The sequence below is a fragment of the Rhinolophus ferrumequinum genome, chromosome 25 (genome assembly GCF_004115265.2).
Source record: "Rhinolophus ferrumequinum isolate MPI-CBG mRhiFer1 chromosome 25, mRhiFer1_v1.p, whole genome shotgun sequence".
Lineage (NCBI taxonomy): Eukaryota > Metazoa > Chordata > Mammalia > Chiroptera > Rhinolophidae > Rhinolophus > Rhinolophus ferrumequinum.
The window spans coordinates 26,669,908-26,684,354 of NC_046308.1; the positions used below are offsets into that span (position 1 = coordinate 26,669,908).

General features: G+C 54.0%; 1 protein-coding gene across 3 annotated transcripts in view; it reads right to left on the reverse strand.

The window, feature by feature from the left end:
* KIRREL3 (kirre like nephrin family adhesion molecule 3) overlaps nucleotides 1–14,447 on the reverse strand; it is a 563,766-nt gene that overhangs the window by 22,036 nt on the left and 527,283 nt on the right. For all 3 annotated transcript variants that reach the window (XM_033098048.1, XM_033098046.1, XM_033098047.1), the window contains exons 6-8: nucleotides 12,558–12,708; nucleotides 5,911–6,016; nucleotides 596–744 (exon numbers count right to left, since the gene is read on the reverse strand). In XM_033098048.1, coding sequence (XP_032953939.1) covers nucleotides 596–744; nucleotides 5,911–6,016; nucleotides 12,558–12,708 — 406 coding nt within the window. The remainder of the gene's footprint in view (nucleotides 1–595; nucleotides 745–5,910; nucleotides 6,017–12,557; nucleotides 12,709–14,447) is intronic.

The following is a 14,447-nucleotide window of genomic DNA, read 5'->3' on the forward strand; positions in this document are numbered from 1 at the left end:
GTGGACCTTCAGGCATGGTGATGGAGGCTGTGCAGAGAGCTGCTCTCAGAAAGCAGAGGAGTGTGAAATCCGGGCTCAGGAGCCTGGATTAGTCCCTCGAAGTGGAGAGGGCACACAGTGCTCCCTACTGAGGCTGGTGGGGGCAAGGAGCGGGTCAGGTGTAAAGAAAGTCTGTGTAAGTGCTTCTAAAACTGGGACAGGAAGTAGAGGAGCTCATGTGTATCATAAGCGGTGAGGTCTGTGCCAGGCCACCAGGGAGGACGGGGTTGTCTGTGGGCCCTGGATGGGAGGCAGTGGGCTGGGTGCACAGGCAGTGGATTGGCTCCGAGCCTGGTCTTAGTTCTCATTCTGCCACTTCCTCACTGTGTGACCTCCAGCCTCTGTCCTCTCATCTGGGTAATGGGAACAATTCCTGCCTCCCCGTGTTGTTTTGAGGGTCACCACATGAGCGGGCTCTTTGCAAAGTGCACAGCTTCATGAGCTTCCGAAGCATTGTTACATTGTGTGCAGTGACGCCAGCACCAGTTCTCACCGCCCTGAACAGAGACAGCCGGGTGCCCGCTCCCCAGGGAAGCCCTCGGACAGCGGCACTCACAGTAGACGTCCACCGTGCGACTGATGTTGGTGCTGCCCAGGGCATTGGTCACCTCGCAGGAGACAGGCTCTGAGAAGTACGTGTAGTCCACAGTGGTCCGATACACTTCTCCAGACGCTTCCTTGATGATCTGGCCCCGCTTGGCCCACCTGCAACACAGGCCCCATGGGCTGGTGTGACCTCAGATGGCAAGGGTGTCCCTCGCTCCCCGGCGAACTTCTCTTTGGAAGCTGGATGCATCCAGCCCACAGGAAATCAAGGCCTGGCCTGGGCAGCATGGGGCAGGTCCGTCGGGGGAAATCTCCACAGAGGGATTGCTTCCAGGGGTGGGGAGCAGTAAGTAATAGAGGCGGTGGGCTTTGGTCTGAGGGTCCCCAGGTGGTCCGTGGCACTGGACAAGTGGGTTATTCTGGAGGGCAATGTGTTGACTCTTCAGTCTGGCCAGCCCATCTGGCTGGCTTCCCGATGGATAACCCAACTGTCAGTGCCCAGACAGTGTGGCTGTCCTGCTGTGAGCTCTGTCAGGGACCCTGGCCTGGGCCACGTTGGAGAAGAAGGAGGCTGAGTTCATGACCTCAGAGACCTTGCACATATACATGCCTGCACACACGTGCATGAACATGCGTGCACACACATACAGGAAAATGAGGCTCCAGGAAGCTTGACTTCTAGACAAGGCAAGAATCTGATGGAGAGATGTTAGTCCCGACTGCCCCTCCTACGCGGCCAGCTTTCTCACATCTCACGTCCCGACTCCTGCTCCCAGGACAGGTCCCCTCATGGTGCCCCTGCTCTCCCTGACAGTGCTTTCACCTCTCACCCCCAGGGATGGCACTTGCTCTTTTTTCTGCCCGGTTTCTGCCCTTCCACTGTGGCTCAGCTCCATCCGTCTTGGTTTGGTCAGGGAGGCAGGAAGAGGGCTGTGCTGACTTCTTTCATCAGCCAATCATCTGATCAGTACCCATCGAGGGGAGAGACCGAAAAGCCTCAGGCCTGTCTTGCTCCTGGCCCTAGGGTGGTGATCACTGGACTGGACCAGTGACAGGCAGCCTGCTACCCGTGGGACAGTGCTAGCAGCCCCCAGGGTGCGTGTGCGTGCACGTGTGCAGGTGGGGGCTTTCCTTACAGGTCCCCAAGGAGAGCGTTCATAGCTTCCCCTGGTTTAATCCCATTGTGGACAACACTCACTTTTTGAAATTACTAAACTTCCAGCCAGGTTCCTCCTGCAGTTCAAGCTTATTTTGGGGTGTATGTCTTTACCAGCACTTTAGCGGGTCCTTGGCCCCCACAATGATTATGCTGTGACTACGGCTCCCCGTAACCACAGCTTCCCCGCTGGCCTTGCCTTCACCCCCATTTTCTCTTATTCCCGGAGCCTTTCCTGGTACCCCAGAGGCCTGTCGTTTGTTCCTTTCTCTCTCAGTTTCCAGCCTAGTCCACCCCTCCAGCCCCGAGAGATGGCTCTCTCTCGGCATCACTCAGGGCTCCCAGGCTGGCACCATGTGGTTATTATTGTGAATTAATATCACGTAATTATTAAGAACACGATTAATAATAACAATTATTGTTTAACAACAGAGCAAACCATGCTCCCTGAGAGCTTAAGGAGCTTCCCAACAAACCATTATGAGTTATTCATGAATCACTTCAATTTCTAACTTTAATTTAATGACCAGACTTAATAGGCACAGTCCCTGCCTGAGGCAGATGAATTCAGCCCCAGACGCACCGTTGGGGATCGGTGTTCAACATGTACGCCTTCCATTTGGCTGAAATGAGTGGGTCAAGGGGTGTGACGCCAGGCAGCTGGCTGCGCTGGGAGGGAGGGCCAGCCCCTGCTGCTCTGCTCAGGCCCCGGCTCCTGGTAGCTGACAGCGGAGGCTGGGGCTGGGGGCGGGTGTGGGCCCGTGAGCTGGTTCTGATGGGCAGTCCTCTTCTGTCATTGGAGGGGTTCCTGGACAACATGCCCGTCCGGGATCCCATACAGTGTAAGTTGTGGGTGCCGGAAGCTGTACCCCCTGGGGCTCGCACAGGCCTGGAGCCCAGTGGGACGCCCAGGGGCCTACTAAGCTCTGTTGTCCCCAGCAGAGCTGTGCTGTCCGAGCCTGGCCGTCTGTATAGCTGCTGCCCTTAGCTCCCCAGGCCTGTCTCTATCTTAGACGCAGAGGGGGAAAAGCGGGAGGAGTTCTGAGACTATCTTCTCCCAGGACCATGGCAGGAGCTGGCTGTGGGGCTGAGCCTTTTGGGGATACCCCAAGAATGTCCTGCTCACCTCTCACTCAGGCAATCTCCTTCTTCCTCCTGTTTATCCCCTATCCCACACCCAAACCCCCACTCTTGTGGGGGGATCCTTTCCAGAACCTCAAACCTCTCATTCAAGCAGCTGGCTACAGGATCAAGGTGAATCAGAGGGCAAGACGCCCTCCCCCTCAACCCCTTAGCTCTTCTCTTGGTTCTTTGGCTCAGCTTCCTCTTGCTTCTCTCTCCTCTTGTCCCCACACCCTCCCACCACCCGCCTACCCGCTGCCTCACCTAGCGTCTCGGAACAGAAGTTAGGTTAAGCCTTTCCTAACGATGTCTAACTTGGCCTGAGCAAATGTAAGAGGATGAATTATTTACATCACAGAATCAGGGGGCCTGGCATGTCACAACCCCCAGGCTGTCTTCAAGTACCCCGAATTTCACAGTGTGTAGAGGTTCCCAACCTGTACCTGCGGGGTCCCTGAGGGAGCCTCAGAGGTGAAGCAGGTGGCGAGATGCACTTCATGCTGTCCTGGGGCCTGTCCTTGCCCAGGCTCCTGGTCCCCAGGGGCAGCCAAAGTGACAGCCGAGCCTGGCTGGATGTGCTCTCATGCCCACCCATGTCCTCTTTCTGGGTGCTGGGCCAGAGGAGGGCATATGTCTAACTTCCAAGATCACAGCCTCTTATGTAAAACAGGGAGGAAGCAATCGAGAGGAATGGATGTAAAGACACAAAGACCTCTGTAATCTTGTCAAAGTCAGTTGGGAAAAATCAATGTGCTCATGTGATGAGATTTGCTTAAGGCTTTCCTCTTGAATCCCAACAGCGCACCTAGAACGACCTGCTGGGCGACACTTTACTGAAGCAAAGAGGCTGAGAGGGAATGGGTGGGCACGGGCACCCCCACCTACTCTTTCCACCCCGCATTTTCCTGTGGCCAGAAAGGCTCCCTGAAAACCCAGGAGTCCTGGAGGGAGCCCGATCCTATCTGAAGCATTCTCAGGGCCTCGGGCTAATCAGAAGGCCGCGGGGAAGGTGACAAGTAAGCACAAGTGCCCACCTGTGGGGAGCCTACCTCACGCTACTCCCTGGGCAGGGTTGGATGGAGACGAGGGACCCACAGGAGACCCAGAGCCTCTGCTTGTTTGCCAGCTTGTTCATTTGTTAACTTTGTAGTTAAAAAAATCCCCAAAAAACAACTTTGAAATTACAGAAAAGTTGCAAGAATATGCAAATAACTGCCGTCTTCCCCTCACTAGATTCACCTGTTGCTACCATCTTGCCACATCTGCTTCATGACTCTCTCCGTATGTACACTTACCCCTTACTGCCATTCACCATCACCGGTGCTCTGCTCTTTGGAGGGAGGTGACCCTGGGACTCAGGCCCATCAGCCTGGTTTCTTGGGTCTTTGCTTGGCCTGTGCTGGTTGGAGGGCAGGTGTGGAGTGGGGGACGTGGCTAGCTCCTGGAGCACGCCCTGCCCTCCATCTCGCCTCCCGTAACTAGGTCCTCAAATGACCTGGAGCCTGGCAGTGCAGAGAAATTGGAAGGAGAAGCTGTCTTCTCTGGTCTCTGGGGTCTCACAGGCATTCCTGGGAGCTGTGTGGGTCACAGTGGGCTCTGTCTGTCCTGTTGGTCTGGGGGTGTGAAGAGCTGCCAGCAAAACTGGCATTAGGGCATTTTCTGGTGCCTGGTGTTTAGGGGTCACGAGCAGAGAGCAGAGAGAAGCCGGTCTTGTCAAGAGGAGCTGGACCTGGCAGGCGCAGAGTGGGAGCCTAGAGGAAAGGTCTCCCTGGGTGCTTCTTTCTGCATCTTCAGTCACTTCCAGATAGACACTGGGTCCCAGCCAAACCAGACCTGGCCCTGGACCTCCTGGGCTGCATGATTTCAGGGAGACTTAAGCCCAGTGAACAGCTAAATTGGACAGGACAGTTAGGTTTTCATCCTATTTTAAAATACCCTCAAGGATAAAGACTCTGCCTCTCCTGGTTTCTGGTCCCTGTGTTGTTTCATTATCTGCACTGCAGGGGGCATCGCCTTCCGTCCAGCCTGAACCTCTGGCTGCCTCTTTGGCCCATTGCCTCTCACTCTGCCTCTGGGGCTGCACTGCTTCTGTCTTCCCTCTCCTCCACCCCCACTGGCGGCTTATTTCCTATCCTGGGACCATTAGCATCCCTGGCACTGGCTCACGCTGCAGCTTAATAACCCATCTCCATGGCAGAGGTGACGCTCTGGGCTCCTCCTTTAGGTCTGGGCTGGTGGGAAGGGACGGGTGGAGTTAGGGCCATGGCGAGATCCCCTAGGAGGTGAGGCCTGAGTCTGCCCTTGAGTGCCTCTAGGGTCACGCATCTCTGGAAATCTCGTGCGGTGACGGTGCACAGGCAGGAAGGTGCCCAGAGGAGCAGCTCTGAGCGTTTATCCAGTTAGTCCGCCCGCGTGATGGAGTACCAGTACCTGCCACACACTGTGCTCCATGCTGAGAGCCATAAGTGACTCAAATTGTAGTTCTCGTCTTCAAGGAGCTCAGTCAACAGGGAAAGACAGGCATGTAAGGAAATAGTGATGCTTTTATCAGTGTTGTGAGCAAGAGATACATGGGGGCCACGGGTGTGAACTGTCCCGGGTGCCCACTGGACAGGGCCCGCTGTCCCAGAGATCCCATCCAACCCAGGTGACCAGTTTGATGATGTAAGACGAGAATCTAGATGTTGATCTTACTGGTTCTCCTGGTTGTTCTACATTTTTCCTGAGACTGTCTCCCTCTTTTCAGAAATAAGGGATCAACAAGCTATTCAGACAGAAGAGGTAATGTCTCCAGTGGAACGGAGTGTACGTGTGCATCAAGGAGAGGAATTCCACCTGCCTAGGGTGGAGGGGAGAAGGTGGGAGGAAAGGAGCGCTCACCTGGCTGGGGTGGATGGATGTGGCAGGGAATGGAGAAGGATACTGAGTACCCGCAGGGAACCAAGCACGGTGCGAGGTGCCCAGGACCACAAGTGACAGCTCACGTATTGGGCAGGGGTGTGGAGGGCCCAGCGGCCTGGCTGTGCCTCCTCCGCGTCGCCTCTTACCTGTACTGGGTGACAGCTGGGTTGGCCTTTGCAGAGCAGTGGAACGTGACGACATTGTCTTCCAGTACTGGCTGTGGTTCCACCGAGAGGTTGACAAGCGGGGGGTCTGCAGAGAGGAGAGATTCCCTTGAAGACGTGGAGCTGTGTCCATGGTTTTGGGAAAGAATGAGGCAGGGAGACCCTGGGCACATGGAGGGTTAAGGCCAGGGGCTCCACAATCCATTATCCTGGGGACCCTCAGAGCGGCCACCACTCCAGTGGTCCCCAGGAAGTCGGGGGCCTCAGCGGGGGCTCCTCCAGTCCCTGGAGTTGCCTTCTTCAGGCAGTCCTGGCGATGGGGTCAGGGCAGGGCTCCCTCTGTGGATTCAAGGCCTGGTGTTTAAGTGAACAGCCCGCCAGGAAGTATGGCTGCCTGGCCCCCACGATCGTGCGGCCCGTCTTCCAGCTTTCAGAGAGAACAAAACACATCAGGAAGAAGAAGGGGACGAGGGATTACAAGAGCATGAAGGGGAGTACGGACACCGAGCCCCATTTAAATACAAACTGTCTGTCTTTGAAATGTCTGTTTCATAGCTCTTTGTGTAAAGGTTCTGGTGTATCCATTAACTTGCAAGTGGCATTTACACCCTTTCATCAGCCCAATCATCTCTGCTGCATCCTGACTGGTGTCACCCAGCCCTCAGCAACTCAGGCTGGGCTCGTCTTTCTCCTTCAACATGATGAGAACTCTGAAGTGAAAAATGGTGGGAGGTGGAGGAGAGAGGGAATGGAGAGAGGGAGACAGGAGACAGAGACAGAGAGACACCGAGAGATTTGTACAGAGAGGACGGGAGGCGGGCAGAGAGACACCTGTGTAGGAGAGAGACACGGGGGGACGGGGGCGGAGAGAGATTGAGAAGTGCGGAGGAGGGGTAAGAAAAAGAAGCCCTGAGAAGCAGAGAGGTGGAGAGAGACACAGAGAGAGACTGACATACACAGAGACACATAATCTGACAAGGATTTCAGAGTAAAAGCAAAAAGACCAAGGAGACCAAGCATACAGAAACAGAAAATGACAGGGTATTAGGGCAGAGGACCAAACAGAATAATAAGGAATAGAGAAAAGAAACAGACAGCGAGAAAGGCACTGAGAGATACAGAGATGGAAGTAGAGATGGAGACATCCACAGCAGAGAGACAGAGGTGGAGACTCAGCCCAGAGAATGGTACTGTACTGGGTGACAGCTGAGCTCAGGGGAGCTGGCTTGGGACCTTCTCCAGAAGCCAGTGTCACCTGTGTTCCTGGGCACACACCTGGCTCCCAGACCTTGCACTTCAGCTGTCTACACTCCAAGGAGGGGCGATGACAGACAGTGGTCATCCCTTCCTGTCATGCGTGGAGGTCTGGCTAGTGTTCAACTCTAGGTGAGTCCAGAGGGCACCTAGACTCCTACGGCCTGGCCAGGACCCTGGGCAGCATCTTCTGCCAGACTTCATCAATAAGCAGAGCAAATTGCTGGAAGGTCATGAGGATTTTCTAGGGGTTCAGCCCCTTTTTAGAAAGAGAAGTAAAGGAGCCAGTTTCTCAGAGACCATTGAGAAAAAATGCTGACGCCTCTGGGGACATGTGAAGGGCCCCAGGAGGGGAGCAGGACTCCCCTGTCTGGCTTGGCTTCTGCTGGAAATAACAGGTGGGGTCTTGAGCTCCTCTGAGAGTCATACGTGCAGCACCTCCAGCAGAGTTGGGGCCCTTTGAACACTTGGCCCCGCTTTGTCCTGCTGGTACTCGAGCTGGGCCAAGCCTCCCTGCCTAGTGCTGGGCCTGGGGGCGGAGGCCTGGGAAATGGCTCAAAGGAGCTGTGCTGGCTTCTGCTCACAGGAGCTGTGCTGGCTTCCGCAGACAGCTGGTTGAGAAACGGATTCCTGCGCAGCAGGTGTCCAATGGTGCTGGGGGCCTGTGCTCCCACATTATCCCCCAGTTCCTAATGGGACCACCATCCTCGGAGCATCTGCTCCTGGAGCAGCCGGCTTGCCTGCCTTTTCCTGGGGCATTGCCACGGAGGTGACAGGTATTTCAGTGATCTCAATCTTAGTTTTTAAAGCATAGATCAAGTGGTCACAAAGATGTGTGTGACAAGAACTAGCCACGAGAACTCTCCTCGCACCTCGCAGGACAGCTACGACCCCCAGAGCCCTGCAGCCATTCCTAGCCAAGGGCCACCAGCTTCCAGGGCCAGACTAATCAGGAGACCCACCGAGCTTCCTTCCATGCAGGGCTGGCAAGTTGAGCTGGGCGTCAATGGGACCCTGCGGCTCTGATGGCACCACTCCCAGAGACGTGGAGACTCCGGGAGGAGCTTGCATCTCACTGCGGGTTGGGGACGCATGTTCTGTGGCGTAGGCCTTTGGTAATTGCCATCTGGATCTGAGTAGAATGAGTGGCTGGCTCAGGTCCTCACATTATGAAATCAATACTGAGCGGTGGAGGGGAGTGCCTCCATCCAACTCCTTCTTTAAAAAAATGATTATTCTTATTTTTTAAATTTTATTGGGGAATATTGGGGAACAGTGTGTTTCTCCAGGGCCCATCAGCTCCAAATCGTTTTCCTTCAATCTAGTTGTGGAGGGTGCAGCTCAGCTCCAAATCCAGTTGCCATTTTCAATCTTTAGTTGCAGGGGGCGCAGCCCACCATCCCATGCGGCAACCTTGTTGTTAAGAGCTCGCGCTCTAACCAACTGAGCCATCCAGCCATCCCTCTGGCAGCTCAGCGGCAGCTCATTGTCTTCAATCTACTTGTGGAGGGCGCAGCTCACTGGCCGATGTGGGAATCGAATGGGCAACCCTGTTATTCAGAGCTCGTGCTCTAACCAACTGAGCCATCCAGCCGCCCCCATCCAACTCTTGTTTGAGTACGTGATGGTGCCAGTTAGGTGGAACCTAGAAACCCACCAGTGAACTTGGAGGGCAGTTCCAGGAGGCCCATTGCCACTTGGGTGTCCTTTGTCAAATGATGGTCTTGGGGAGCAGGGAGATGGAGACTGTGCACCTGTTGGGGATCCTTCTTGCTGCCGAGTCCCTCCTCCATCACATACTTGCCATTCGTTCTCAGTTTATCCTGTGGAAATAGGTCTCCTGCAGCTTCCCTACCTCTTGGCAATATCCTCTGTACCTGGCCTTTCCTGCAGAGCCTCCGGAGAATGGGACCCTAGGAAGCATTCACACTCTCCACTGTCACCTGCATTTCCACCTCTGGTCCACAGGTGCCCGTGTCCCTCTCTCCATCCCTCTCCTCTGGATGTGCAGGATATGAATTTTCAGGAGGCTACCGGGCTCCAGAGGCATAAATAGTTTATGTCATATCCAACTATTAAACATGATTTTAATCCCACTTGTGATGTCGGCTGTATAACTTGCAGAGGGCAGCTTTGATGTAGCTGGTGGAACCGAGATCACATTGAACAAATGTCACAGCTGAGAGTCTGTTAGTGTTTCCATCAGCAACCTGAGTGTGTGTGTGAGCGTGCATGTGCACATGTGTGTGTGTGTGTGTTCTGGGAAGTGTTACATGGAGGAGGGGTTGGGAAGAGAGAAATTCCATGACTCAGTGATTTTATAGCACATCCATTTGCAGCTTGGCAGCTGGATGCAGAGTCCAGATGTAGTGAGACTTTGGGGGTGTTAAGCTTTCGCTCCCATTACTCAATCTGGGGGCTTTGTCTTCCGTTGGGTAACATATAAAGACCAAGGGAAACAAACAACAAATGTGTTTTTGCTGAATGTGAATGCTTCTTGGTTGACTGAGAAAATGAGAAAGTTTGCAAAGGCAGCTCTGATCCAGCCCATGGTGTCCACGGTAAACGTCTGGATGCTTACTGAATGAACACATGAATAAATGGAGGAGGAAGGAAGGGGAGGGGGCCGGTGGAAAGAGCCTGTGCTTTTGCTTGGCATGCACATGCACATGCAAACACCTTTGGGAGGAGACAAACGGATGGAGACCTGTTCCCTGTTGGGGCTGTTGGGACACTGGGGGAGGGGCAGCCACGCCCCCACGACTGTGCATGGTAACAACAGGTAACAGGTGCAGAATGACCACCATGTGTCAGGCACTCTGCTAGGGACGATTTAATTTCACCCTCACAACACCCCTGTGAGTGTTGTGTAAGCATCATTGCTTCCATGTACAGAGGACAAAACTAAGGCATGAAGAGGTTTAATAACCAGGTCAACCGTAGCAGAGCCAGAATTCAAACCAGGAAGAATGCTGTGGCCCTAAATAGGACCCTGTACTGCCGTGGATGGGGCGGGTACAGGAAACCAGGCACCTGGGTTCTCCGCTTCCCTCTGACCTCACTCCCGACGCCTCCCTCCTTATGTGGCTGAGACGTCCTTGGAAAGAAAGCCAGAAAGGCCCAGAGACCTGGCAAAGCTGGCGTCCTGCTCCGACGCAGACTGACATCTGTGCGCCCTGGTAAATTGATCGTCTCGTTAGAGTGCATTTAGAGCAACGTCTTTCAATAGTTGGTCGCCGTTGTCTGATGATGACTTTCTTGTTGCCAGGAGAGGTTCTCCTGGTGTGACGGGTAATGGCCTGGCGCAGAAGCACTGCTTCTTCCAGGTCTCTCCCTGCCAGGGCCCCGGCCACTACTGTGGGTGCCAGCCAGGTGGTTTCCTGTGTGCAGGATTTGTAGCTGGCACAGGCCTCCTGACCAGGTTGGGGATTGGTGGGGGGAGGGCAGAGCTGCTCAGTGGCCATAGCTGGCAGCTTGGCAGTAGGAGGTTTGTCTATCTTGGGACTCCCACCCTCATTTCTCCGGGATTTGGCTTGTGTCTGGAGAGAGCTCTGATTCGTGGTAAATCCTAGGGCAAGAAGGGTCCTTGGATATCATTCAGTCCAATTAGACAAGGAACTAGAGTTCCCAGGATGAAGCAAAAAGCTTAGGCCTGCACAGCTCATGGGTGATGGAGCCTTTTCAGTAGACCTGATGCTCACAGCACCTTGCACGCTCTCTGTAGCTGGGAATACTGCTCTGTGCCATAGCGGCTGCGTGGAAGAAGCAGATGGGAGTAGAGAACCAGGGTCTAGACTAGGGCCAGGGCAGGGAGGCATCCTCTCAGGGTGACCCTGAACTTGCATGCCCTCAGAGTGAGCGCCTCCCTCCCGTCACCCTGGTCCTAGGCCTGGCAAGAGGCCCACTGTTCTTGGCTCTCACTGAGTGAGGGATGGAAGAAGAACCCTCTGTTTGTCATGGGTGGGGGGAAGCGGGGCTCACAGCTGGTGAAAGCAGTGGAGATAAAGCTTCTCCAAGAATTCAGCCGCAGTGTCTGGTATTTACCGCGAGCCCAGCTGAGGTTACAACCATTTCTTCTGCCCTCTGGAATGTAAATGGCGCCTGCCAGGACTCTAGACACTGACTGGGAATGTCTGCTCTTAGGCTTCCAAGACGGGCTTGAGAAACCCTAGGACACAGATCTCTGGAGAGCCATGTGGAGGCATACTCCAGAAGCCTTAGATGAGGCAGGGCTGTTGGGAAGCGTTTTTAAATGAATTTGATTTAAAATGAATAAAATGGTCAGGAGGAAATGAATGCCAGCCTGCAGCTCTAGCTTTGTCATTCAGAGCCTACGACTAAAGCAGCCACCAGCACGTGGTGGCATCACATTCCCTGGCAAAGAGGGGGAGTTGAAGAGACGAAAAGTCAATTTTTGGGTGCTACTAGTTCAAACCTAAACTGGTTCAGTATTGAGAGTAAGGCCACCGAAGCGCCGTGCTGAGCCCTTCTTTGCTCGCTGGGACTGACAGGCACTTTAGGGGGACTTTGGGAGACACGTAGGAGTCTCCTTCAGGTGACTCCTCCAACGCGGTGCTGGAGGAGCTTCAAAGCATCGTGTTGTTAATAGTAATTGTAATAGCTGACCAAGGACCAGGTTAGGACTAGCGTGCCAAGGACCCACCATGTGGAAGTGCAGAAGGGGGTTACCAGCGTGGGCTCCGCAAAGTTGGCTGCCTCCGTTTGAAACCTACGTGGTCTTGGGCAAGCTAACCAGCCTTTGGGGGCCTTGGTTTGCCCAGATAGGGCCACGTCATACCTACTGCAAACGGTTGTCATACAGACTAAACGAGACGATATGTGCAGAGTACAGGCTGACTGACTGCTTTCTCTTCTCTCCTTGGCTGACTCATGAGAAGGCCCCCTAGATCCTCTAGAAGGTATGGTGCCAAGTCTGGAGCTCCAAGGGCCCTTCAGCTCCCAGCATCTCTGCTCTGGCTTCCCCTCCACAGGACGGTGCAGGGCCACCTGGCAAGGCCAGCAGGGCCAGGGGCTGACCAGGGTATTTACTGAAGTGGAAGCTCTACCTCACACACATGTGGAAATATGGCTTAAATCTATCATTTGCCAAGGGCCCTCATCTGAGATATTTTTACTTCATGTGACAATAAGGACAAGCTCGTCCTTTGGGTGCCCACATATATAAATTCAGCCCATCCATGGAGCTGTGTGACCCATTTTCTTCCTTCAGTGTCATGGAGGGAGGGAGCGTGAAGGAGCTGGGGTGGGGCTCTGGTGAGCTGGCTGTCCATGCTCGGTCCCTTCCCCAACCCACGCTCCAGGCAGGGGTGCAGGTGGAGCGTTCCCTCCCTGGCCTACGCCAGGTCAATACTTACGCTGAATGTCAATGGTGACAGAGGTCTCCTTGCCTCCAGGGACGGCTTTGTTGGTGGCTCGGCACACGATACTCTGCCCGTTCTCCACGTCTCCGGGGGAGATAAAGAGGGTACTGACGATGCTCTCACGCTTGCCATCACGGAGCAGGGTCTGGGGGGTAGGGAGAAAAGGCTCCACGTCACTCGGCTGCGATGGCAGCCTGGAGGGGGACCCCTGTGCATGGAGGTGGGCCAGCTCAGGATCCCAGGGCACCTGTCTCTGTGCAGAGCTGGGGTTACCCTCGGCTTCCCAGCCTGGCTGAGTGCTGGGCTGCGGAAGGAAAAAGGAACTAGAAGGCTTCCTATCATGCAGGAAAATCAGCCTGGACTTGCAGACCGCAAATCATAAAGGAAACCAGGTTGGGCCCATTGGAAACCAGGCTGCTGCAGGTTCTATGTATTAGGTTGGTGCAAATGTAATTACAGTTTAAAAGGTTAAAAATAATTGCAAAAACCACAATTACTTTTGGACCAACCTAATAGAAATCTGTCTGTCTTTGGTGTCTGGGGATCCTCTGGGTCTGCAGGAAGTGCTGAAGTGTGTGTGACAGGCAGTGGTGTGGCCCCTGAGGCAGTGACGTAGTCTGTAGAAGAGGGTACAGTTTGGGGCATGGGCATAAGGGCAGCGGTGAGGTGGGGAGGTGGGCAAACTCAGTGCACACTGACTGTTTTATTACTTTATGTAAACCCTTTTAACTTTTCAAATTGTTTGACTACCTGACCTCATTGGAGCCCTGACAAAGTTATAGACAGAACAGATGCCATAATCTTCCATGTGACAAGAGACAAAACACAGGTGAGACCAGGAAAGGCCATGGAGCTTGAGCAAACTTACACTTCAAGTTGGAATAAGTGAAATAAGTAAGAGGGCTCCTGTAGTGGGTTGAATAGTGTCCCCCCAAAATTCATGTCTACCTCGAACCTCACAATGTGACCTCGTTTGGAAATAGGGCCTTTACAGACTAGCTAGGTAATTAGTAATTTGTTGAAGATCCTGAGACAAAGTCATCCTGGATTTAGAGTGGACCCTACATCCAATAAACGGTGTCCTTAGAAGAATAGGAAACACAGGGAAACATATGAAGAAGGAGGCAGAGATCGGGGTGCTGCTGCCACACACAAGCCAGGGAAGTCGTGGAGCCACCAGGAGCGGGAGGAGGCAAGGGAGGGCTCTCCCGGACACCTTCGGAGGGAGCGTGGCCCTGCCAGTACCTCCAGTACAGAATTCAGCCTCCATGACTGTAAGACAATGCATTTCAGTTGTTTGAAGCACCAGTTGTAGTAATTTTTTAGGACAGCCCTAGGAAACTAATACAAATCCTAAGTTTGGTCTCCTGCCTTCCATTCCTTTGTTTCCAAGGGATCACGCGTCATTCTGCAGCCAGTTCCACCGTCACTGCTGCACCCCCTTCCCTCCTCTGCTCCCCTTTTCAGCTCTCTCCCCTCAGTTTGGTGCCCTTTGAGCTGAGCCCACAGTGACTCCCTGAGGTGGGTGTGTGCTGGGGAGCTGTGCTGGGCAGGAGGGCCACTCCCAGGGCGGGACGGTACAGTCCTGGAGACTTTGGATCCTGGGAAGGAATCTAACTCCCTAGAGAGAAGTGCCAGATACAGTCTTATTTTGCTGTTTAGAGCCAAGGAATAGATAAACAGACTTTACTTCCTCAAGACCTCCCTTAAAATAACAATAGCGGTGTTGTCTCTAATCTCACCAGACCCCGGAAGGAAGGGAGCGCATCTCGATATAGCAGAAGAGATGACTGAGTTCAAAGTGAGTCAGGAACTCGCTGGGCACGGCCGGGATTTGTACTTGAGAATGGTGACCCCTGAGCCACGAGCCTCCCCCCGCAGCTT